Source organism: Microtus pennsylvanicus, chromosome 5 (assembly GCF_037038515.1).
Source record: "Microtus pennsylvanicus isolate mMicPen1 chromosome 5, mMicPen1.hap1, whole genome shotgun sequence".
Classification (NCBI taxonomy): Eukaryota; Metazoa; Chordata; class Mammalia; order Rodentia; family Cricetidae; genus Microtus; species Microtus pennsylvanicus.
The window spans coordinates 66,909,056-66,935,836 of record NC_134583.1 but is presented as its reverse complement, the minus strand read 5'-3'; the positions used below and the strand labels follow the sequence as shown (position 1 = coordinate 66,935,836).

The 26,781-nt window shown below is 47.2% G+C and overlaps 1 protein-coding gene across 6 annotated transcripts in view; it reads right to left on the bottom strand.

Moving 5' to 3' along the window:
- Positions 1-26,781, bottom strand: part of Katnip (katanin interacting protein) — a 173,824-nt gene that overhangs the window by 58,603 nt on the left and 88,440 nt on the right. For 3 of the 6 annotated variants that reach the window (XM_075972153.1, XM_075972150.1, XM_075972154.1), the window contains 6 exons: positions 19,421-19,685; positions 17,201-17,332; positions 4,784-4,953; positions 3,980-4,045; positions 2,730-2,836; positions 563-665 (listed from right to left, as the gene is read on the bottom strand). In XM_075972153.1, coding sequence (XP_075828268.1) covers positions 563-665; positions 2,730-2,836; positions 3,980-4,045; positions 4,784-4,953; positions 17,201-17,332; positions 19,421-19,685 — 843 coding nt within the window. The remainder of the gene's footprint in view (positions 1-562; positions 666-2,729; positions 2,837-3,979; positions 4,046-4,783; positions 4,954-17,200; positions 17,333-19,420; positions 19,686-26,781) is intronic. The other 3 variants (XM_075972152.1, XM_075972156.1, XM_075972155.1) reach the window with 3 other exon arrangements.

Here is a 26,781-nt window from a genome sequence, read left to right as displayed (position 1 = left end):
GTGTGTGTGTGTGTGTGTGTGTGTGTTGCACACATGAGTCAGATGCAGGTCAGAGAACAGCTCGACTTTCAGGGGTCAGGTCTCTTCTCTCATGTAGGTTCTGGCATCAAACTTGGGTCACCAGGCTTAGCAACAAGTGCTGTCACCTTCAGAGAGGTGTCTCCAACCCTAACAGTTTATGGTTTGCATTTTCTCTCCTTGTGTTTGTCTGTTATATAGTCCAGGTTGGCCTCCAACTCAAAATCCTCCTGCCTCAGCCTACCAATTACAGACACTGTCACCACACCCACCAAGCTTAAATTTCAGTTCTTGACTGTGGGCAACCCTGGCTATTTTCCTGTGGGTTTAAAGGCTATTTAGGTTTCTTTCCAGGAACTTCTGGCCTACACCTTTCTTCCTTTGCCTCTGCTCCATCATGTGTATGACTCGGCAGAAAGATGCTGAGCTGACCATCATCAGAGCCATCCCCAACAACCAGAACAAACTGCTCCAAGAGGCCTTCCCTTCAGCTGTCAGGGCAACATTGGTATAATAGACTGTCTCCATGAGTATTGGCTCTCACCTCTGGATCTAGTACGGGCTTCTCTGTTGGCACAGCCACCCGGCTGAGATGGGTAGTGTCATTTTCCGTGGTCTGCAGGACTCCCAGAAGCTTCTGCTGTTGTCTGAAATGGGATTTTGTTTCAGCAAAGGGGCAATAACAAAGAACACACACAAGAGGACACCCATGAAAGGAACACAGAACCTTCAGCACCCACTTGAGAAGCTTGGCTGCACCATACACAGAGCTCAAGGGCATAAATGGGTTTCCTCTCCTTTTGTAAACAGCTGGGCAATTAGTAATGAAGTCAGAGCCCAGGTAGAGAAGCCAGCTGACCTCCCCAGCTGACTAAGAACTTGTTCACAGACAGGCCAAGGAGTCAGCCTTAAAAAGGGCCACCAAGCCCAGGGCCTGTTTTGTATAACCTGGCAGCTAAGAGTGGCTTTTATGTTTTAAGCATTGTGAAAACTAACAACAAATAACAAAACCCCCAGTTGCCAAGCCTGTAAGATTTCCCAGAAGGCCCTTTACCAAAATTGCCAACCCCAGGCTTAGAGACCCACCCATTCCCTTTGCTGTAGATGGTGTGCACCCCACATGTGCAGAGCCCTAAAGCACACAGGAGTCCAGGGATGAAGAAGGCAGCCTTGGGCTAGTGCTGCCTGCTGCAGAGCTGTCAGCAAGGCAGTCCTGCGGTGGAAACTGAGAGAGTCTGATTTATGGCCGTGGTGAAGTGGAGCGATTTCCATCTGGGGTTTGCAAACATGCAAGAATGAATAGCTGCGCCTTGAGCCGTTCAGTCTTTCAGCACAGCATGAGCAGGAACTCCCGGGGGGTGGGGGACTAAGACTTGCAGGGCATGTGGCTTGCCTAGCCCCTCCCACTCTGTGCAAGAGTTTCCATACCCTTGTCCACTTCTTGGCCTGATGCCACCTCAGGTCATGGCACTTGGTGATCAACATTCAGGCTTCACTGCGGTCCCTTCCTGCTCCTGATCCAGACATTTTATACAGTCTGCAACATGCATGCTCCTGCGTAATGGCCCAGGGAGTATTTCTGTGCACCAGGACGGTGTGACACTGCAGGCTACAGCTGGTCTGTTTCTTTGGGAACCAATTCTCCCTGAAGATCAGAGGTGAGTCTATTGTGCTAATAACACTTGCCATTTCCAGGACCTATGCTACATGCTAAGGGACAGAATGCTGCACCAAACATACTTTGACAAAGAAAAGGAGTCTCCGAGGTTGATGCTTTGAGGTACCTTTGTGACAAGTCAGTTTGGGGGCAGGCTCTCTCCCAAGCTATGTAGAGTCCACCAGTGAAACCCGGAGGCAGATTAAGCCAGTTCAGGTGCAGAACAAAATGAACAAGCCAAAAGCACTCACATGAAAGAAAGCATATCAGTACTATGCTCTAGAGCTGGAGAACGAGGGGAAGATGAAACTCTAAAGTCCCTAGTCAAATGTTCTAGAATATGGGACAGCAGGTCTTCATCATTACTGGACAGGATTGGGAATAGCTGAGAAACAGAGAGGCAAACTCAAGGCTTCGGTCTCAGGCATGTATAGACAGGATGAGATCCCAAGGGCTCTGACCCAATAGAAGGTTTTATCCACTGCGGAATTTCTGATATGATGATATTATTGGTAGGTGGTAAAAAGTGAGAGGCAGGTTCACTGGGGGAATATCCTTGGGTTGTTATCTTGCCTGGTTGTCTCTGCTTCTTGGCTGTTATTACAGGAACTTCTCTTCCCTGCCACAACCTCCTCACTGACAGACTGATACTTCTGAGTGCACCAATTAAACTCTTGGTTGTTTCTGCTAGGTATTGTAGTCAAAACTAAGCAAAAATGCCTATAGCAACAACAACAACAACAACAACAACAACAACAACAACAACAACAACAAAAAAGCCAGGGTTGGGGGCTGGAGAGATTAAGAGCACTTCCAGAGGTCCTGAGTTCAATCTCCAGCAACCATATGGTGCCTCACAACCATCTGTCATGAGATCTGGTGCCCTCTTCTGGCCTACAGGAATACATAGAGGCAGAACACGGTATACATAATAAATAAATAAATCTTTTCTAAAAAACAAACAAACAAAAAAACAACCCAGGGTTAATGAGACCATCCTGGCCGCACTGCTGTGGCCTTCTGCATTGGGTTCTGCATCTATTTTGGAGAGTACCTGCTTCCCAAAGGGCCCGTTCTGTCCATGGCTTGGCTGCTGGCATTGGCTCCCCCTGCTGCCCTGCACAGCTCAGGATTGGTGGTCACTGGGGTGACAGCAAGCAGCTGAGGGCAGAAAAGCTGATTAGACAGATATTCAGTGGAACCCTGCAGCCTGACACAGAAGAGGACAGTGGTCAAAGGCATGGGCTTTCCAGGTCCCTGGTCCCACCTGGTAAATATGGGGCACAAAGGTGACAGTGCCAGACTGGGGAGGGTCAGCTTAGACTCCCTTATGTATTCCCAGATCATTCTGACCAGGGAGTAATAACCCTTCGATGAGTGACTGAACACTTCTGTCACTTAGCCAGTCATCGCTCAAATCACCAGGGTTCAGTTTCCTCCTAAGAGCCTGGAGCCCACACAGACGCATGTGTGCTTGTCTGTTTCCTTGTTTCTCCACCACCTAAAATGGAATGTGATGTGATGTCTGTCTCAGGTGACTGTCAAGGCTAGAAGTTTGTGGGAGTCAGGGGATCAGGCTACCCCAGAACCCTGGACACAGGGCAGTCAGAAAATACTGACGGGATACTACCCAAGATGACTGCTACATAGTAGGACAAAGGCAATTAGTAAAGAAACTCATTTGGGGACTCTGGGGTGCTGCCACCACATGACACTGGGCTTCTTTCTGGTCCTTAATGTAGCCAGCTAATGGTCACCTCCAGCTGTTCCCAGCTCACCTTCCAAGCAGTGACCAGAGACCTCTGTCAGGGCAAGCATGGCTCACTCCCAGGCACTCTGTCCCCGTATGTCTATTGGCTCCATTGATGGACCTATAAGCTCCCTGCCACCATGGGTATACTGTCTGGGCCATCTCTGTATTCAGAACACTGGGAGCACCTGAACTTGATGAAGACATTTCCTGGGTGCTTTACGAGATGCCTGACTGGCCTGGACAGATAGTCAGAACTTTATTCTCCACACTAAGGCCTATTCTGGTGTTATCCCATTGAGAAATAGAAATGGAAGGAGGAAGCTAGTCGCAGGCCTGGCTGGACTCCGGCTTCAATTTGCAAATTTGGCCAAGCTACTCAAGCCTGAACTTCCACAGCTGTGAAATGGGTAGAAGGCCAGCATTCAGGTTGCAGAGAGGAACTCCTAGGACTTTGGAAGGGAAATGACTGGGGACCATCATGGCAGTGTTTGTGAGGTGGGGGTGGGTGTTATACGCATGCCCAGCTTGGTTGAGATCAACTCTACACTGACCTCTGGGCTGTCCTCCGTAGCCTTCAGCAGACTGGGCCAGGATTTTGTTGGTGGTTCCTCGTTATCCTGCAAAGACAGCATCAGACAACATAAGTAGGGATGAAGCCATTACTGTGTATTGCTCCCATACAAGGAGGGCAGAGAAGCGGGACCCCTGTCCAAATTTCTCCAACAGACTGGACAAAAAGAAACCTCTGGGAAGTTTCACCCCAGGTTCTGCTCAACAACCAGAAGAACCACCTCCAGACAGAGCAGCACAGACAAGAATGTGAGCTGGCAGCTGAGCTGACCTTGCAAAGATGTGACCCCAGTTGGCCACATCTATAATCCAGGCAGGGACCTGCCTATTGTTGGGTTACCATGAGCCTCAGCAGCAGAACCAGAGACTGTGCAATATGCTGAGGAGCACCTTCGGCCTCAGCTTCCCTGTTCTACTGGAGGTCTGGGCGGTGACATGAGTGAGGAAAGTAGGCCAGGGAGACAACAGGGACCCTGTGGCTTACCTTCTGGGACAGCTTCAGGAGAGCCACAGCTTGCTGCCTATTCAGCCACACACTGGCCTGGCCTAAGCCATCCCAGATTTGTAGGTAAAAGACCACTGATCCACAGGTTAGTGCTTGGCTGACAGAAATAATGCAGCAGCTGCAAGGTGGGGGCTGAAGTGGGACCCTGGACAGATGGAGAACAGCTGTCCATAAACAGGTGGAGTGCAGAGTCTGTGGCCAGAGAGGGCTGCTGCTCACATCTCGTCTGTCCTTGGGAGCCCCCATCCCTCCTGCGCCCTCCACCCACAGGTGCTAGTACCTGCTGCGGACTGGCGGGTAGCTCAGGCTCTTGGCTGAGGAATACCTGTTGCAGAGCTGCATTTTCCACTTGGATGGCTTTCAGCACGGCTGAGGCATCCTCCTCTCGGTCCTCGGACGCAGATGCTTTGCGAGTTGCTGACAAGGGTCTGTCTTTCCGGCTGCCAGGTCCTGCAGAAAGAAAACACAGATGTTCTTTAGCTTGTGTTCTCAGAAAACAGCTCGAAATTCAATAGATCCTATGAGGGACACCCTGTAAAAGAACTGGCCAGCCCCTTTAAAATGTCAAGGTCTTGAGGGCAGGGATGATGAAAGCCTGGAGACCTGTTCCAGATTAAAAGTACCCAGGCAGGCACAGTAAGTAGCTGCAATGCACATCTCAGGAATAGAGCCAACGAAACACCACACACACACACACACACACACACGCACACACACACAAACCTGAACACCTGAGTACAGATCACAGCCGTGTAAAAAGCTGGGCAAAGTTATGTACAGCTATACCCCAATTACAGGGATGGAAACAAGGATTCTAATAGGCTTGATATTTTGCCAGTCCAGCTGAAATGTTAAGTTCCAGGTTCAGAGAGAGACCCTGCTTCAAAATCTAAGGTGGAGATGCCATGGAGGAAGACACGCAGTGTTAACCTCTGGCTGCCACATCACCTGCAAGGGCATACACACATGTACAAAGACTTACAGAAAGAGGGGGGCTGTAATTGTGGCAAGGAAAGAAATCTGAATATAGCCTGTGGCTTAGATAACAGTTTTACACTAATACTAAATACTCCAAAGTTCATGAGTGGACAGTAGTATTATACAACTGACATACTTGTGCTTGGGAAATCCGTGCTACAGTGTTGAGTGAAAAGGGGAAAGTTATCTATAACTTATTACCAATAGTTTAAGGAATAAACAAAGACAGAGTTATCCCTCGGGCTCCCTTATCCATAGGGGATTGATTTCAGAAGACCACAGGTACTTCTGTGATTCTAGGAGGCTCAGGTCTCTTACATAAAAGGTATAGTGTTTGTACATAACCCCCACACCCTCTACACACTTAAGTAACCTCTAGATAACAAAGGCTGTGCCAGTCACTGTTCTGATGACTGGCAAAGAGGAGAGAAAGCAGCCACTCTTGAACACCAGGGCAGCTGTGTCTGTGTGTCCTGGTAACAAGTTTGCTAAGAAAAAGTACCCTTCTACTCCCTGCCCTTTGCAAACACTGACAGGAGCTGATTAGCTCCTACCTGGGCCCTCAACTCTCCTGCCATGCTCTTGTCAGAACACTGCATCTAAATGAGAGCAGCACAGGATTCTCATGGCTGGAAGAACTCGTGTTGGTAAAATGTCCATACTGACCAAAGCAATCTTCTGAGTCATTATCATTCCCATCACCAAAACAAACAAACCATAGCAAAAACAAAACAACAACAAAATAACCAAACAAAAATCCTTTAAATTCATGGCTCCATCAGTTAAGTGCTTGTCGTGTAAAAGCACATGGACCCAAGTCCCATTCCTGGAGTCCATATGAAAAATGATAGGTGGTACCAGATTGCAAACCCAGTGCTGGGGAGGTGGACACTTGAGGATGCCTAGGCTTGCTGGCTAGCCAGCCTACCATACTTGGAAAGTCACAGGCCAACGAGAGATCCTGACTCAAGACAGCGCATGAGGAATAATATGACAACCAATGCTGTACCCTGGCTTCCACAAGCATGTGTACACATGAGCAATGTGCACACATACAAAATCATGTACCCACATACATATACACACACACATACAAAAATAAGTAAAATGCTAATTAAAGTGATTAAAATTGGACTTGGGACTGGAGAGGTGGCTCAGTGGCTAAGAGTGACTGCTGCTCTTCCAGAGGACCCGAGTTCAGTTCCCAGCACCCACAGTAGGCACCTTGTAACCATCTGCAACTCAAGCTCCAATAGAACTGACACTCTCTTCTGGCCTCCATGGACACAGGAACATATGCACAGACAGACAGACAAACAGTGACAGAGACATATAAATAAAAACAAATCTTTTTAAAAAAATGGACATAAACTTTGAGCTGGGAGGTGGTGGCACACACCTTTAATCCCAGCACTCGGGAGGCAGAGGCAGGTGGATCTCTGTGAGTTCGATGTCAGCCTAGTCTACAAGAGCTAGTTCCAGGACAGGCTCCAAAGCTACAGAGAAACCCTGCCTCCGAAAATAAAAAAACAAAAACAAACAAATAAACAAACGTACATAAACTAGGTATGAAGGTACACAGCTTAGACGGTTGATGTGGGAAACAAATGGAAGAAGACCTGAATAAATGCTTCTCAAAAGAGCTGGCAGGTTCAACAAGACAAAACGACAACCTATAGAATGGGAAAAGATCTTCACCAACCCCACATCAAGCAGAGGTCTGATCTCCAAAATATACAAAGAACTCAAGAAATTGGTCATCAAAAGAACAAATAATCTAATAAAAAAAATGGAGTGCAGACCTAAACAAAGAACTCTCAACAGAGGAATCTAAAATGGCTAAAAGACAGACACTTAAGAAAATGTTCAGCATCCTTAGTTATCAGAGAAATGCAAATCAAAAAACTCTGAGATTCCATCTTACACCTGTAAGAATGGCCAAGATCAAAATCACTGATGACAACTTATGCTGGAGAGGTTGTGGGGAAAAGGGAACACTTCTGCATTGCTGGTGGGAGTACAAACTTGTACAGCCCCTTTGAATGTCAGTGTGGCGATTTCTCAGAAAATTAGGAAACAACCTTCCTCAAGACCCAGTAATACCACTTTGGGGTATATATCCAAAGGATGCTCAATCGTACCACAAGGACATGTGCTCAACTATGTTCATAGCAGCATTGTTTGTCATAGCCAGAACCTGGAAACAACCTAAATGCCCCTAGACCGATAAGGAAAATGTGGTACATTTACACAATGGAGTACTACACAGCAGAAAAAAATAATGACAGCTTGAATTTTGCAGGCAAATGGACAGAGCTAGAAAACATCATTTTGAGTGAGGTAACCCAGACTCAGAAAGACAATTATCACATGTACTCACTCATAAGTTGTTTTTAAACATAAAGCAAAGAAAACCAGCCTACAAACCACAATCCCAGAGAACATAGACAACAATGAGGACTGTAAGAGAGACATACATAGATCTAATCTACATGGGAAGTAGAAAAAGTCAAGATCTCCTGAGTAAATTGGGAGCATGGGGACCTTGGGAGAGGCTTGAAGGGGAAGAAAGAGGCAGGGAGGGGAGCAGAAAAAAATGTAGAGCTCAATAAAAATCAATACAATTTTACAAAAAGAATTGACAGGGTTTGAGAAATGGCTCAGTGATTAAAACCATGTACTGCTCATCCAGAAGACTTAATTCAATTCCTAGCAATTAAATCAGGTGACTCACAGCCAATTGTAACTTTAGGTCCAGGCCAGAGCCTTTGTAGGCACCTGAACTCATGTATACATACTTATACAGAATTAAAAGTAATTTATATGAAACCTTTATTTTATATTATTTATATTAAAACTTTATATTAAAAAAGAACATTCAAAACCTACTTTAAAAAAGAATAGTCAAGGGCTGGAGAGATGGCTCAGCCGTTAAAGGCTAGGCTCACAACCATAAATATAAAAAAGAATAGTCAAAGGGTTAACAAGTATATGATAACCATACTTAAAACACTAAGCAAATGCAAATCAAAACTGCTATGTGCTATGGACCTCAGTTAGAATGGTTTTGGGGCGGGGAGGAGGGAGGGAGGGAAAAGGGAGGAAGGGAGAGGGAGAGAGAGAATACTAATTACCTGGGTATCCATGTTTATTGCAGTACAACTGGAGAAAGTTAAGTCAACTTTACTTAATTAATCTGTCAGAGGTGTTTCTGACAGATTAATCTTTTTTATATAACATATGCCTACAATGGAGTATTATTCTGCAGTAAAGAGGTAAAGAGGTTGGGTTCCTATCATTTGCAGGACCATGGATGAAACTGGAGGATGCTATGTTAAGTGACATAAGCCAGGCACTGTAAGAAATACCACATGTTTTCATCCATTGGCAGAGACTAAACTACATAGCAACATAGAACTGAGTAAAAAGGTCCCCAGAGGTTGGCAGAGGACAAGAGAATACAGAGAAGGTATGAAGAGCCTGGGTAATGAGGAGGAGGTACAGTAAGACACAGGGATTGGCTCTAATGCTTCATGGCACAGTAGGGGGATTTAGTCCACAGCAGTTGACCAGACATTTCCGCAGAGCATGAGGAGAGCTTGAAGGTTCCTGCCACAGAAATGGTGATGTCTGAGGAGATGGACAGTCTTACTGCCCCAAGGTGACCATTATGCATCACACCCTAGATCAGCTATATAATGCTCAGCTACTGCATGGTGAGCACAGTGACATCTGCCTTCCTCAGTAGCCCTGCGTCCCCAGGTCCCCAAATGTGCAGCCCCCACCCCAGCTGGTTTCCAGGGTAGCCAGTGTGCTATTGACCTTGACTGTGGATGGGACTGCATTGAGAAGCTCCCAGAAGGGTGGAGCACACCTCTGATGTTTGTGAGGGCATTCCCAGAGGTCAGACCATTAATACAGTAACATATTCTAACAAATTCCGTTTTACATTTTCTTTACTTTGCTTATTTACATATTGATTGAATGATTTACGTGTGTGTGGGCGTGCGTGCGTGCGTGCGTGTGTGTGTGTGTGTGTGTGTGTGTGTGTGTGTGTGCAGGTGCACTGTAGAGATCAGAAGACAACTTATTCTCTCCTTCCACCATATGGGTTCTGGAGATTGAATTCAGGCTGTCAGACTTAGCAGGCCTCTTTACCTGCTGAGCCATCTTCCCAGGCATCTGTGAAAAATGTGAATAGACTCTTGGGAAATGCTATTGAGGAAGGTGGAGAAGCAGGTCACTAGGGAGAGCCTTTGAAAGGCATACCTCACTGCCCTACCTTGATTTGTTTGTTTGCTGAGACAAGGTCTCACTAGAGGCCTCCCAGAGGATTACATGAATACGCCACTGTGCCTGGTTCCTAGTCACCATGAGGTCAGCAGCTCTGCTCCACTACACCCTTTCAGCCATGATGTCCCACCTTAAAAGGGAGCCACGCAATGAAGCCAAATGACCAGGAATGGAAACCTTTGAAGCTATGGACAAAAAGCCTCTCTACTTCTCAACTGTTCCTTTAGGTATTTGTCATAGAAAGAAGACTTTGGATAACACAACTAGGTACTAGCTGGAGAGAGCTGCTGGCTCTTCTGGAATCCAAGCCAAGATGGAGAATGCCCCTCTCAGCAGCCAAAATCAGAGTAACTGCAAATGTCTGGAGACTGAGGCAGGCACTGGGGCAGTGAGGCTGCCTGACAAGGTCATATGCCTGGGATAAGTGTGCTTCTGAATGCCAGCCAGCGTTCCCCACATGGGACTGTGCTCCTCATGGAAATAAATCCTTTTTTATCTTTTGTTTAAAAAAATGGCTGGAATGTGGAATCCTCAACATCATGAGAGTCCAGGTGGGTAAAAGGTGGTGAGGACCACACTTGATGCAAAAAGACTGTGTACCTAAAATAGTCATGAGGCAGGAGACAAGGAAGGAGGAAGCTGAAGGCAGTGGTGTTGGACTTCTCTGCTGGAGATCTGAACCAACAAACTCACTCTGATTCCAGGGCGGCAGAGGCAGGAAGGGTCTCCCAGCCTGGTGAGAGGTACAGAACGGCAGGCTCCTGACTCATACTGTAGGCTTCCCGAGTTGAGGTGGACATTGCTCTGGGTGCAAGACAATGGCAGTCGGTGGACAGTCATCCCCAGCCTTCACTGACCTTACAGTCCTAGAGCTGGGACAGACATGGAGTAGGCAGAGGAAAGGCTAGACAGGATGGCAGTGGACATATCCACCTAAGATGAAGTCTAGGAAGAGGACAACTAAGGAGAGGCTGGAGGCAACAAAGCCATGACTGTCAACACAAGGAAGCTTCTGCAGACCCAGGAGAGGCAGGTGCTAGGGCCCTAAGGGAGGGAGAGCTTGATCAGGAGGCTGCAATGGGCAGCAAGGTTGAAAATGGTCGGTAGAAGGCTGGGGAGTTTGCAGCTGGGTTCTTGAGGGACCTCATGGATCTCAGCTACTCTTTGAGGTCATCCCCGTCTTGTTTACTGCTGCATGTCTGCATCTAGCACTCTAACTTCTGTCAAGTGAATGGATGGGGAAACTCAGTCCCTAACCCTGTAAATCTCAGTGCTTGTGAAAGGCATTCAATCTCTAACCAGTAAAGTGCAGCTGAAAAGCCCACACTTGCTGCAGCCCCTCCCAGTGGTTTGCGCACAAGCAGCTAGGACCATGGACAGAGCCCAGTGAGCATCAGAAACCGTCCCATTAACAGGAGGCTGGCCAGGACAGCGGACTCCAAAACTCTCACGGTCCTTAACTACATTCCCGTCTTCGCTGCCTACAACACTCAAAAATTAGTGCCCAAAGAGTTACATGGTGACCCTTGGTTTTTGACTGCCAGCCTGTAGACATGAGCTCAGAGGTCTGGGGCTGCACTGGAATAGTGGCCCAGAGATAACTAGGAAGACCACAGCGTGGCCTCCAGGACAAGGGACACAGTGGCCTCGACCACCCAGCACAGTGCTCGACTCTTCTGGTAAAGGGGCCAGTTTTGTCTGAGTGACGGCTTCGGCACGCTCTTTCACAGCTCGATCAAGGGGGCTGTTTGTGCTCTTCTAGCAGTATTATGCTAAGATGACATCATTGTCACCATCTTCTAGGAAGAGGTTGGCTCTGCAGTCCCACCAGCAGTGCTGTTCTGCTGCTGCCTTCCAGAATACAGCGTCCTCCGAGTCACACTGATGACGGGCACCACCTTTCCGTGGGCTTCCTCCCACTGCAACCACCTTTTAACTCTTTTTGATGCCCTCATCTCTCACTTGTACCAACACTGGCCTGAATGCCACACGATGGTGAATTTATTCTCATATTGGATCCAGGGAATAGTAGATTTATTCACTCCGTAAATCTGAGCCACTAGCAAAAGCCAAATTGCACATTTTAATTTATCCCAAACTGCTCTTTTTGGATGGAGAACCATCCCTCTTCCAGTAACCCCACTCCCTTTGGTTTCCCTGGTACTTGGCTTTCCTCTCTTAGCTAAAAACAAAAGGTGTGTCATCCAGAAGATTAGCCATGAATTCAACACATCACAAAGAATCTACCAGAAGGTGAGCCACCTCTCTACCAACTGTGCCTCAACAGGCTCTAATCAGAACCCCAGCAAAACTGCCTCTGACCGACTACATTCCAGAGTCTTAGAGGGTCACCCAGGACCCCCCACAGCGGCAATGATTAAATGGGAGATGAGTAAGCATCCGCTGTTGCTCATAAACCAGCAGCCCACAGTGAAGCCTGCGTGGGTCATATGCTGTGGGATTTCCACTATTTCTTTTAAAAAGCTGCAGAGAGATGCTGTACTGGTCAGCTCCCTCACTATCATGACCAAATGGATACCTTATAAAAAGACCTCAGCGCTTTAGCCCACTGCCCTTGGCCCTGCTGATTCCAGGCCCACAGAAGGCAGAGCACCAAGGCAGAGGATAGGGAGGAGGAGGCTGTCTACTTCATGGCAGGTGAGGAGCACAGAGGGAGGAAAGGGCCGTGGCAAAGTTCCTGTCTGGGCATGTCCTCAGAGACCTACTTCCTTCACCTGGGTCCTGACTTCCAGTTTCTAGAACTGTAATGTAAATATCGGATTTATGCAAGATAGCCGATATGCAACCCTTGTGCAAGGGTCATTTGACCCCCAAAGACATTGTGACCCACAGGTTGAGAACTGCTGCTCTGGAGAGCCCTCACTAATACACTGCTCTAAGAATCAAAATAGCAGAGGCAGCTGGTCATCTGCAGTTGATCAGATAGACCCAGTAACATGTACTTTCTTGGGTTAGCATGTGATAATTATTATTAATTGTCAACTTGATTAGCCAAAGAACTGCCTGGGAGACTAGTGAAACACACCTCTGTTAGTCAGTGAGGTGTTTCTCAACACGTCTAGACCTTTAGAGTTCTAACACTCTTAATGGAAATATGATGGCATTATTGGGAGCTGGTTAAAAATAGGGGGTAGGACCTAGCTGAATAGGGTAGATCCCTAGAGACACATCTCCAGGGCCTAGACTTTGCACTGGCCTCTTCCTGTATTCCTTTTTCCTCTGTTTCCTGCCATGAAGTTGTTCCCTGGCACACTCTGGCCTCTGTGATGATCTGCCTTAGAACAGACCAGGAAACACAATTTGAGCGACCAGGGAATAAACCTTCTGAAACAATGAACCAAATTCAATCCTACTTCCCTCAAGTTGTCCCTGTCAGCACAATGCCAGAGCCACAGCTGCTTCCATACAATGGCCTGTGTGGCTGGCTCTGATAGGGAAGGAACATGCAGTTGCTCCGCACACAGGGACCTTCACAGTGCCCATGGTGTCATTCAGGGAACACACCTTCTGCTATCTTCTCAAACTGAATAGACCTGATACATTTCTCCCTATCCACACAGGCCACAGCCTGGGCCAGGAAACGTGGGGCTTTTGAACTCACACTGTGATTATTAGGAAAGGAGCATTCCACACCCCTCCACCTGGGAGCCTGGAGTCCCTGGGCCATCTCTGGCCACCTGTGTGAGAAGTGGTTCCCACAGTGAGTTTCCTAACCAACAATCTCAGAGGCACCTGAGAACTCTTGGGAACAAATACTTAGCTGTTTAGATCCACTGAGTCAGAGAGCAGGTGGCTGGGCTCAACCATTCTAAGGCGTGGACTTTTCATGTCTAAGTGAGCCATCAATTCATTTCCTTTGGTACTTAGGCTGTCTGATTTTTTTCTTCTTTTACAGACAGAATATCACTTAGCCACTACCAGTTTTTATCCCTCGCTGTTGATGAGGACTGACTGGAATGTTACAAGACTCTGGACTTTGACATGCAGTACTTGTGCCGCAGGTGTCTGGACAGGAGCCCTAACTACAGGGCTGTCAGCATCCTCTAACTCAGCTCGCACTGATCGGTTAGTAACACTGACACTGTTACTGTATTTCTGCAGCTGGTGGCTTCTCTGGAAAAAGTATCTCTGATAGAGACAGCAAACTTTCTGCACCAGATACAAATTTTCACTCCCCTTCTAGAAGACGCGAGGCCTCTGTGGGGAGAGTCAGGGATGTGACGCTGAGTGAAGAGGACGATGCTGCACGTTAAATGCATGTTTAACTGACATGAGGTCAGAGGTATAGGCTTGGCCAAAGAAACGGGGATAAGACGAGAAACAAAGTTTTAGAGAGGCAGGCAGTGGGTTACCATTCTAGAATGGCAGACTAATTTAACACTCTTTCATCGAAGCAACACTAAAAAACTTGATCTGAATAGTGCAGAAGTTGCTTTGTAAAAAGGAATCTATTTGAAGGCATGCCCCTATGGGGAGGGAAGGGACTGTGAGATAAATAGTACAGGGCCAGGTGCAGGCAGACAGAAGGTGAACACACCTGAGAGGCCTCCTCCTCTCCATGACGCTGAGAAGAGCTACCACAAGCTAGAAGCCAAGCATGGCTTGTGATGGACTCGAGGGAAAGACAGTCGGAGAGTGGGAGTGATCTGGAAACAGCCAGGAGTGAGGGGTGTGGAAAGGTCAATAGCATAGATGCCTCAAAATTACTACTGACTGTATAAAACAACAACAACAACAATAATAATAACAATGTCTAATGGAAGTTAAAACGAACAGTGATAGCATTTAAAATGGGAAGGGAACAAACATTTAGAGCTAGAGGTCTTTCCAGCGAATTAGAAGTGGTAAATGTGCTAATTTAAAGTAGATGCTGATAAGTCAAGAATGCACACTGCAATCTCTAGTAATGAGTAAAAGAATAAAAGAATGTATAACTAACAATTTAATAGGGAGGGGAAAGAGGAGTAATACAAGACAATTGGTTCAAAAGAAGGCAAGAGAGGGAAGAAAAAGGGACATGAAACAGGCAAAGCAAATAAAAAAACAGATAATAAGATTGCAGGTTTAAACTCAAATGTACCAGCAATTACATTAAATGTAAATGGACTAAGTACTCCATTAAAACACACAGATTGTTGGAGGATAAAAATAAAAACTAATTGCATCCTGCTTACCAAAAAACAAACCTTAATATAGAGATGTAGGAATTTTGAAAAGAAAAGAATGAAATAAAGATACAGGCCATAAACACGGTCAAAAAAAACTGAGTAGCTCTATGACTGACAGCAAAAACTGTGACGCAAGTGCTGAGAGGCAGCTGTGACAATGAAAGGCTCATTTGCAAGGAAGACTAAGAAGTCTTTTTACACACCCAAACTGCAACCAAATGAAAGGTAGCGTGCATGAGCAGGCCACCCTCAATTCCATGGGAGAATGGGGTGCTGGTTTCAGTGTCCTCTCAGAATGTCTTTGGCGCCTTGTACCCATAGTGGTGTGAACACGCCAGCTCACTCTGCCTAGGTCTGTGGTTTGAAATACACTTCCCCTCTAACCTATAACCATAACAAAGCAGAGGGCTTCATCTGGGCTCAGCCCAGGGACCAGGATTCCCCATCCTAGAGAGAGACTCCTTTGTGTTTACTGAGAGATGCTGTGCCCGTCGTGGCACTTGTTGGCAAAGCCATCTGTGGCTGGCCTGGTAATCAGCCTGCTGGCTTCTGAAGACAGCTTTGACCACTGTGATCCAATTGTACCGAGGACACTGTGGTAACAAGGCCAGCTTTCCACTTTAACCTCAACTGTCAAACTTGAGATATTTGGCTGCTGGAGGAGCCAGGCCCTGAATAGCTTGTGACAAAATAATAACCACTCATGGTAACTACCTTTAATACCAATAAGCTGTTCAAAGTGAGGACTCCATCTCAAACAGCACCTATGGAACAATTCCCAGAAACTGGAGGTAATCAGATCTCCTACAGACGACTTGGTGATATGTGGATTCCTGTGTGTTTGTGTGTTCCTCTGTTATGAAGCCAGGAATGTGTTCACCTCAACACCCATCACCCATCTCTGGGCTCCTTCTCACTTCTTTCTATTGTTCCCCCTTTCCCTTGCCTCCATCTCCTCTATGGCTAAACCTGGGAGAAAAGAATATTATGAATTAGTTAATGAGGCTCTGTCACAGTGACAGCTGAACTGGATCTTGAATCATATCTCCTAAGACGCTGATGATCTGGTGGGGTGGCTCAGTGGCACTCGCCTATAATGTGCAACGCTCTGGGTTTAGTTGCCAACAACACACAGACACACAGACCCACCCACTGAATACTAGTCCCAGTGTACACGGGATATGCCTTCCTTAGGAAAAAGGGTCTCCCAAATGATGAAGCTAAACTGTGGCCACAGGGTGGAAGCAGTGTGACTGGTATCTACAGAACTGCTGAGTGTGGACACAGAAATACATATATGGGAGACAGCCATGAGCATGGGTCATCCTGCCACAACCCAGAGCTACAGAAGATGGGAGGTAGCCTGGAGCAAGCTTCCCTGCACCGTGGAGGATGTCCATGTCAACACCATGCCTTGTCTAAGCAACTATGAGTGGCGCTTTGTCCAGGGAGCCCCGGACAAATCCAGTGTGCATGATGACTGTAGCTCAGATATGGTTTGCCTTTTCAAGGTGTTCATAGTAACTATGAGTAGCAATAAACATCTGTGAGGGCTAACATAAACTGTGTAAGTATGAGGTCTACTGTTCTGTGACACTTCACTTTAACTGTCACCCTGACAGTTCTCCTCAATGAAGGACTGTCTAGGACAGGCTGGGCGTGTCTGTGGTGATGATCTTGTCTAGGACAGGCTGGACGTGTCTGTGGTGATGATCTTGTCTAGGACAGGCTGGGCGTGTCTGAATGATTGATTATGTTAATTGATGTGGGAAGACCCAGCCAAGAAGTGGGTGGCACCCTTCCCCGAGTTTGGGTTCTAGACTGCATAAAAGAGGAGAGAGCAAGCTGAGTGTGAGCATTCATGCATTTGTTCTCTGCTCTACCATGATGTGACCAGCTGCTTCAGATTCCTGCCTTGATGTCCCTGCCACAATGGGACCATAACCTAGAGCTGTGAGCTTAAATCAGCCCCCTGTCCCCTAAGTTGCTTTTGTCTGGATACTTTGTCACAAGACAAGGAAATGAAATATATGTTCCATACCCAGCACTGGAAAAAGTAATTTCAAATATTAATAATAATAATACTTTAATGAGCACTAGAAAAAACTGTAGCAAGTGGCTCTAGGTCAGGTCAGCCCTCCAAGGAGGGTAAGGAAGAAGCAAGACCTTCATCATGGTGCCCTCTGGGCGTACCCACCCCTCACCCCCACAATTCACTCAGGGCCCACAACTCTTACTGGAGCAGGCCCTCTCCTGGTCTGTAAACACAGTGGGGGGCTGTGGATTCAGGATCAACTCTGGTTTGCTGGGGATGAAGACTTCAGCATTGTCCTTCCGCTTAGCAGATAAAACCCTCTCCATTTTATTGCCTGTGGGGAAGCAATGGATTCTGTCAGCCACTGAGCGCCGGAGAACAGGGCATTCCCCTCACACGCTTGTTTATCATTTGCTCACTTGTTCACCCAACAAATATTTATTGACCTCTTCTGTACCAGGAACCTTGCTAGAAGGGGATTAGGGGAATCTATAGACAGCATTGATAAATAAATGAGACGCTTTGAGCGAGACGCAGGGTTCAGTGTCTAACATTTCCCGTCAGGAAAGGTCCTTACTAACAGCGTGTGCACACACAGGGATGGCAACTGTGGTAAGGCCTCACAAAATAAGGGCAGCTGGCAGGCCAATGAGGCACTGGCTTTAATTGGTGCAAGCAATGATGCCAGCAAGGGCATCTTGGAGATGAAGGGGCACAGGAAAATGCATTCAGAGTCCTCGTGGACTCATAGTCTAGCTGAAGAGAAGGACACCTGAACAGATGAGAAAACAGGATGCAGACAGAAGTCATGAAGCAGAGTCGGGGGACAGGGCTGGCAAAGGTACACATGGTGATGATGAAGAGGGATTCTTGTGGGTGATGAGCGTATTACCTGAGTCACCAGATGTGGGAAGGGCACATACAAAGGCTCAATGAAGGCTTGGAAGCTGAAGTCTGTCCTAGCTGGAGGTTCAGACTGCTGCCAAACCTACCCTCAAGAGCGCTCACACTAGTGGTGCAGAGGAGACTTCTGACGGCAGGTGGTAGATAGTTTTTAGGAACTTGTGTGTATGTGGTGCTAGGGATAGAATCCAGAAGCAGGTGTCAGGCATGGTAGGCACGTGTTCTACTCTGAGCCCCAGGCCCAGTCCTGAATGCATCTCTGTATCTCAGTGTGTATGGGAAGATGTATAACTAACATGTCGAACCTTTGAAGGACACGAAAGTCACACATAGGACAAGTGTGGGGAGAAGGATCAAGGACAGAGGAGAAAACACCTAAAGACCCCAAAGGCAGACATAGTGTTTGGTTCTGTATCCGGGGACCCCCTGGCCTGGGAAACAAGCAAACCCAGGAGGAGACTATCAAGCACAAGGCGTTCATTAACACACTCTCTGCTCACTCATAGGCTCCCGCCACACTGACCCTTTGCTTCTGCACACCAAGTCCCAACCCTCTTGGAGTCCCTGGGTCTGCTGTTCCCTGCCCCAGGAAGGCAGGGCCCAGCGCCACACTAGCACAACCTCTGCTGGGAAGGCTGCTCTACTACTCCAGCTACAGCAGCCCACCTGGGCCCATCCCTACCCCCACCAGCATCTCACTGTAACGGTCAGAGGTCACCTTCAAGCAGGTGCCCCACTGCTCAAGCCCCTGCTCCAATAGTGTTCCTGCTGCCTTTCAAGGCTGTTTTCTGAAAAACTTCCTCAAGTGGACAGCAGCTGCTTCTGCCTGCCTTGCTTCCTTGGTCCCTCAGGTTCTCTCTCCTTAGCCACACCTTCTCCGCATGTGAACGGGTAGGAGGCAATCACACCCCTTAGTCCTATGGTTAGCCCAGCTCATCAGCCCCAAAGAGACTAATTCGAGTGGCAGCAACCTGTGGTAGACTTGCTACTGTGAATTTTGAGAGCCAAGAGACGCTGACTTTCTAGTGACCCAACAAGACCCATGTCTCCTATGAAGGCAGTTATGCCTCGAATGCTCGAATGCCAGAAAGTTTCCTCAGAATGGAACTAACTCAAGGGAAATCTGACAGAAGGGGGAAGCAATAGGAGGGAGGAGAGGAGGAGAGAGGGCAAAAGGAAAGAGGGGGTAGAGGGCAGTAGGGATGGGAGGGGAGGGCAATGGGCCCTACTCCAGCTCTGCCCTTTACAGTTATATAAGGCAATACCAGTCCTTTTGCATTAACCAGTCGGGATGCAGATGCCACTAAATTTCCCATGATACACTAAAGATGGTTCCCATGGGAAGGCCTGAGGTCTTCAGAAGCCTTTGGTGCCTTTCCCTGTTAGTACACAGGGCCCAGCTGTTTCCCTCTGGTCCAGAATTCACTCGAGCTGAGTTTCCAAGCACTGTGGAACACTGAGTCCTAGGACTAAATACAGAGACACAAGAGGCCAAAAAAAGCTCATGAGAAGAGCTCACTTTTAGAAGCTGGGTTAAATTCCATCACCACAAGGGTATCTGTGCCCTGGGGAGGCCGGCCTTCCAGCTCCTGGTCCTTGGGGACATCCTTCTGCACTGTGTCCTGGCTGGGAAGAGGAAACTCATCGGTGGTATGGCCTGGCATTAAGAGGTCCTCAGTCTCGGTCTCAGAGAGGACGTCTTCCTCAATAGAGTCGTACTCGTCACTGGAGCCATCCTCCTGCGTCTGGAGGTTTGTGCTGAGTCCCAGACCTTTTCTCAGCTCCTGTAGAGAGCCCAGGAGACACGAAAGGTAAGGACTTGTATAAAAATAGACATTCTGAACCAAAGAATAACTCCTCCCAACGTCCAGCAGCATCTGCGCCAGGGTGCTGGTGTTGCTTTGAAGATAGCAAAAAACAGTCAGAGGGGAATGAAATGGGGCGCGGCACTTATGGTACTGCCTTACACTGTTCTGCTGCTGTGAAGAGACACTATGGCCAAGGCAGCTCTTATAAGAGGGAGCATTAAATTGGGATTTGCTTTCAGACCTTAGTCCTAGTTATCATCATTGAAATTTATTGCATGTGTATTTAAAATAAATGAGAAAACTCAAACTGACTGATGATTGAAACCTGTATGTGATAGTTGCCACTGGCATGAACTCAGGAAATGAGGGACATGTGGCTGGAAGAAAGGGATCTTGTCATGTAGAAAATTCTGAGGCAACTATGTCCTGGGGTTCCATGGGACACTAAGCTTGTCAGTGTTGAGCCTGGGTATTTAAAAGCTGGACAGATTGCTAAGTGCTAAGTTGAAGGTCTGCTTTCCTCTAGCTGCTGAGCAAAATGCAAGAGGCAGGAGGTGGAGCTGAGGGGAAAACTGCCAGGGGAAGGGAACCAAGGGCTCATTTTCTTCTCCTCAGCTAGCAGAAGAAGCAACACCTGGAGACTGGCTGTCAGGAAAGCATATCCTGGAGAGAAAACCAAGGCAGCAGCAAGACTTCCCCTGTGGTTTGTGGATTTCTTGGGCCACCTTAGCAGAGACAGGATTATCCGGGGAAGACTGGGGAGGAAAAGGAAGGTCTGATGGAGGGAATTCTACAGACACCCACGTAACCAAAGTGGTTTCTTAGAACATCCAGCTGCCAGAAACACTTAAGCTAGAACAGGACGGGAGCACAAAAGACCAAATGAAAAAGGCTGCCCGGGTGCCGGTCTACAGGCAGGAAAGGAGCCAGAGAGACTCATCTACAAATACATGCTGTCTTCCCTGAGGAAGCAAGATCCTGAAGACTGCACCAGGGGCTGAGAGGGTAGAGGGCAGACACAGAGAATTACTCCCAGGCCTGGACTCTTTGAAATTGCTTGAGCTGGAGGGTTCCTTTCTTCCTCTTGTCCCAGTGCCTATGCCTGCTACGCCACAGGTAAAATAGATGTGAATCTTGTTGGGGTGGGGTAAGAGAATGGATAACAGTAGACTTAACAGAAGCCCCCAAAAGATGTTCTCTGGGACCTGTGAACACGTGCCCTTCTATGGCAAAAGACCTTCTCAGATGAAATTAAGGATCTGCTGAGATCACCGAGGCAGGCCTGGAGGAATTATGGAGCAATCAAAAGAGAGGCAGGAAGAACAGCATCAGCAAGTCCTAAGAATGGAAGCAGACGTCAGGAAGGAGAGAAGATGCTAGTCCTGGCTCTGAATGGAAAGGATGCAGCCAAGCAAAGCAGGTGCTTCTAGGACCCAGATTCCTTCCTGGAACCTGCAGAAGACACAGAGGCCTGCTCACACCTTGAGCTCAGCCTGATGATGGTGAGTTTGAGTCTCTGACTCCCAGCACTGTTAGGTAAGCTGCTAAGGCAATGGGAAGTTGCAGCAGCAGCAACAGCAGCAGGAACACAATATAAATTTGTGTCTTTTCCAGTTTCTTCTCCTACTGCCCCACCCTATACCAGCACCAGGGCTGGTTACTTAGCAACTGCACTACTGTCTAGAGCATAGTGGAGCTTGGTAAATACTTGCTGAATGAGTAAATTACATGGAAGCCTGTATGGTGACTTAGCAGAGATAGGAGACACTTCCACACCTTAGGGGAGGTGACATCAATAAGAGGACCCTTAGCAAATTAATTTACTCCTCTGGGCCATACTTTGACTTCCATCATTTGACTTACCATGCCCCGATATACTGCACTGTGATAATAAAGCCATGGTCTGAACTGGGCATAGTTCTCCCTAACAAGAGGACATTTGGCAATGACTAGAGCCTTTTTAATCACAACATGTGTGGAGAGAGTGCACTGACAGCTAGTAGGTGGGAGCCAGCAACGACGCTGCTGGACTGGTTGGAAGGCAGCGGACAATGTTCACTTCAGAGGATGATCTGGTCACAGTGCCGACTGTGTTGAGGTCAAGAAGCCCTGTGTTAGAGCAAGCACACATTCACCACTGTGTCCAAAGGATAATGCTGATATGGTCTGGGCAGGCCTCACGGGAGCCACACTGAGATTCTGGCTCAAGTCATCAAAGTCTAGCTAGGGTGAGCAGTTGGAGATCAGCAGAATTCCCCCTCCTCTCCAGGGAAACAGGAATTTCTGGGCACCTGCTGTTGAATGGAAGCCTTAGCTTCAGCTCATCTTTCACAGCAGAATAATGCCCTGAGCTCTGTACAACACTCAGGCCCTTCTCATCTGATCTTCACAATAACCTGGCCGGACTAAACACCTGAGCCCCAGGGTCACTTGAACTTGGCAATAACTCTCAATGGAGTAAGCTTAAGTTCCTAGCAAAAGCCCTCTCTGTTCATGAATCTCTATTATTTTGGCCCAGTTACTTTTATTTTTCCAAGACAGTGTTTTTTTGTGTAGCCCAGGCTGGCTTGAACTCAGAGATCAGCCTGCTTCTGCCTCCTGAGTGCTGGGATTAAAAGTGGCACCACCAACCCAACTATTAAAAGGAACAGGTGGAAGCCAACCAGGAGAGTGAGTCCTGCCACTGTCCTTGAAATCCCACTCAGCCCTAGGGCCCAGAACAGTCCTCACTGATATCCAAAGTAGATTGAAGCTCCATCCACAACCGGTTCCAGGCATGAGACATTGGGATGCATACAGCCAGAGCCAATGAACCAGATTCTTCTGTTACTTTGCCACCTTCACGGGCTGCAATTCTACATTTATATGACAACAGCCCTATGTTTATGGGGATCCTTAAAGAACAGAGTCCCTCAGCTTGTGTAACTCCTCACAGTGATTAAGTGGCAGGTGAAACATGTGCTCGCTGCCACCAGTCCTTACTCCTTCTAGAAAACCCTGAGGAAAGACTGATTCTACTACATTCCATGTGGCCCACCAGCAGGGTACCTGACGGGGTAGTTCTCCATCAATAAAAAAGACAGCCATTCCACAAGCCATCCCTGCAGCCCATTAGCTTCCAGGTCAGAAACTGTTCAAAGCACATTGATTGTGCCTTAACTTTAGAGCCCACTTAGTAGTGTGTGTGTGTGTGTGTGTGTGTGTGTGTGTGTGTGTGTGTGTGTGTGTTTAAACACTTGGGATGGAAGCCAGGACCTTGCACCTAGCAGGTAAGTGCTCTACCCCTGAACTACAGTCCCAGCTTTTGGTTTTATGAATCAGGGTCTCACTAAGCATGTGTCCACACTTGCTGGGAGGCTGTGTTGATGGCCAGTCATGTGCAAACAAGGAGACAAGACCTCTGCCCTCACAGGAGCACACAGTGTGCTGGGGGAGCCAGCAGAAAGAAAGACAAATGGCAATTCCCACAGCTCAATATCAGTTCATCACTCACTAAGCTGATGGATCGTTTATGAACTAGTATTTCTCATGACAAAGAAAGCGAATTTCAATAATCCCTGTTTCAACCTCCTTTCTTTTTCTTCCATAAATCAATATAAATGTGAAGACCAAACAGTATTTACAAGTATAAAACACACAGAGACAGAAACAGAGAGAGAGAGAGAGAGAGAGAGAGAGAGAGAGAGAGAGAGAGAGAGAGAGAGAGAGAGAGTGCCTAGCCTCTACTTGGCTGTACTTTTTTTTTCTCTCGCTAAGAAAAGGACTCCATTTGCTTGCAGGAGGTGAGTGACCTTAGAATCTGGGGATGTTCATGTGATCTGAAACCATCTGTTACAGAAGCAAGGCGAGCTGCTCTAAGAAGCAGCATTCCCTCTAGAAAGAACCATTCAGAACCTTTCCATCTGTGAGAGCGGGACCTTGGCTACGATGGTGACTTTGAAAGCCAAGCTATCGGCACTTCAAAGTGGTGCCCTGCTGTGGGATCTATAAGGGGCTTTGAAGTTGTCACCCAGAATTTTCTCTGGGAAAACTCACTTTATACTTTGCTTTAAAACTTGATTATATTCAATTTCAGTGTTCAATGTTTCAAATGCTAAGTTCAAGAACCTTCCATATGGAGGTCATGGTGCAGGCTTCATAGAAACTGAGCTGACTGCACACAAAATGCCCTCCCCATGAAGAGTTGGGGGTGAGGGGTAAGGGACTGGATGCTGAAGATAGAAGGCATGGCTATAGAAAGCACTTCTAAAATGCAGCCAGAGTTTGACGGCCTGGAGTCCAGTATCTGTCCACAAGCCTCCTCTGTCTGCTGGGCTAAGAGTAAAACTGGGTAACTATCAAATGCCAAGGTCTCACAGTGACATCAGTAACTGCCACAGCAGCTTCAACTACCAAGCTGTTGCTGTATACCAGGCACCAGCCAAACTCTCTGTGTACCTCATTTCAGCCCTACCATACCCTGGTGCACTGAGCGGTGGCATCATTTCGGCTCAGTAGAATGAAGGACAAGGTCACACAGCTGGTAATGGCAGAGCCAGTATTCCGATATTGACTGATTGAGGCCAAGGCCAGGCTATTGACTACCCTGCTAGGTACCAACTCAGAGCAGATGTCTCCTGAAGAACTGAAGACAGAACTGATGACCTTTGACACAAAGCTGCCAGGAGCTAGTACATGTTTTAAAGAATGTGCTATGGCTTGGATATGAATGTCTCACACAAGATCATGACTTGAGCCCTGGGTTCCTAGTTGATGCTACGGAGAATCAGTGGCAACTTTGGGAGGGGCTTTGTAACCTGGCCCAGCTTCAGCCCTCTCCACTAGTCGCTTCCATGTGCACAGCCTGTCCTGCTGCTACTTACTACGCCAGTCCACTCTCCTTTGACGGAATGAGCCTCCCTCCCTTAAGTCTTTCCAGAGGATAAGACAGAACATGCTGAGCATTAGTAGATGGAGCGTTACGCCCTGGGCCATCCTGAGAAAGCAGAATGAAGTGGGTCTAAGTTCATTCACACAACCCTCCTGGGCCCCAAAGGCTTTTTATCCTGTACTGGTTGATTGATAAGTTATTTTTATTCATTCATTTACTTAAGAAATATTGGGTGGGTCACTGAGGTGACTCAGTGGGCAAAAGCAATTGCCACCAAACCTGATGACTTGAGCATGATTCCCAGCTCCCACGTGGTAGAAGGAAAGAAACAACTTGCACACTTTATCCTCTGACCTCCACTGTAGGTCACAGCACAAGAACGCACAAGTGTGCACGCATGAGTACACGTACACATGTCAACATACATAATTGTCATTTTTAAAACTAAGAATTGGGGCCAGACAGATGGCTCAGATGGCAAAGTGCTTGTACTAGCCTGATGACCTACGGAGGTCAATTCCCAGAACCACATGGAAGGAAAAAGCCCACTCCTATCAAGTTTTCCTTTGATCTCCACACACGTGCACATCTATACACAAATAAATAAACAAATGTAAAAAATTAACTTAAAAACTTTAAATAAATATTCTTATGAAGATATCTGTCTCTCATAAGCAGACACAGCTGACAAAGGCAAGGAACATGGACAGGATAGCTGAAGCTCCTGTTCTCATGGAACTTGTGACTGGGCAACAAGACAGCCATTTGATAAGAGCCCTCTCCCCACAGCCTGGGGCTCTCGGGTCACAAACTGCTCAGCGCATATGACTTGTGTCCCAACTTTAGGGCCCACTTTGTAGTGTGTGCGCGCGCGCGCGTGCATGTGTGTGTGTGTGTGTTCATGTGTGTGTGTGTGTGTGTGTGTGTGTCTGTTTAAATGCTGACGATAGAACCCAGGACCTTACACGGGGCAGGCAAGTGCTCTCCCACTGAGCTACAGCTCCAGCTCTTGGTTTTATAAATCAGAGTCTCACTAAGTTTCTCAGGCTATCTTTAGACTTACTATGTAGCTCTGCCTGGACTAGAACTTGTGATCCTCCTGCTTTCTGAGTTTATAGGAGTGTCTTACCAGGCCCGGGTCTACTCTGTACCTTTCAAAATCACATTTTGTATATCAGTTTGCATAGAACTACCTGAGAAAATTTTGAATTATACTGTGTATGACTCAAATATTGTACAAAGGATGAGAAGATGACTCAACAGATAAAGTGCTTGCCATACAAATGTGTGAACTGGAGTTTGGATCTGAGAATCTGCATAAAAGCTGGGCAGGCAAGGTAGTCAACTGTAATTCCAGCATTTGGTAGGCAGAGATAGGGATCATCAGGATAAGCTAGCTAGCTAGCTAGCTAGACTAGACAAGCCAGAATCATTGAGCTCTGGGCTCTGGGAGAGACTCTGAGCAAGGTGGAGAATGACCAAGGAAAATGCCTACTGCAACTTTAGGCCTATATACATATACACCCATGCACATGCTTACACACATCTACATACAACCCCTCACAGATACATACGTTTACACACACGTGTGAGCCCACACATGTGAACATGCACGTGCATAACATACATATATACTCACATGCATACACACTGAATACACATGTACCTTCACACACATGAGCCCCATGTGTATGAACATGAAAACATACATTCACATACATAATATACACATGCAAAAAAAGATTGCACAATATTTTTACTTTTCTGCTGTCCTTTGCCATCTATGGATTTTCATTAATTTTCCAAGCTAGATGTATTGATGAAGTATCTGATGTTTTGTGTTCTAGTCCACCACTAAAGGCATGCCAATGGGTGACAGAGGAGAAAGACTTCATGCTCAGGAAACAAAAGGTATAAGAGCCTTTTGGACCTGATCTAATGAGAAGCCCCAGACAAGCCTCTCAGCAACATCCATCTCAGCATCATGCCTGAGCCTGTGCAGAGCAGGGGCTGGCTGAAGGATCCAGAGGTGGAAGCTGGATACAGCTGGATAGAGACCAAATGAGACTGCCGCTGAAGAATGGTTGCAGCCATCTGAGACACACAGAGCACGTTCCTGGAGAACTGGAGGCACAGAGAGTCACAAACCAAATATGGGCAGCAAAATTCAGCAGAAGGCTGCTGAGGTCTGGTTTCTGGGCA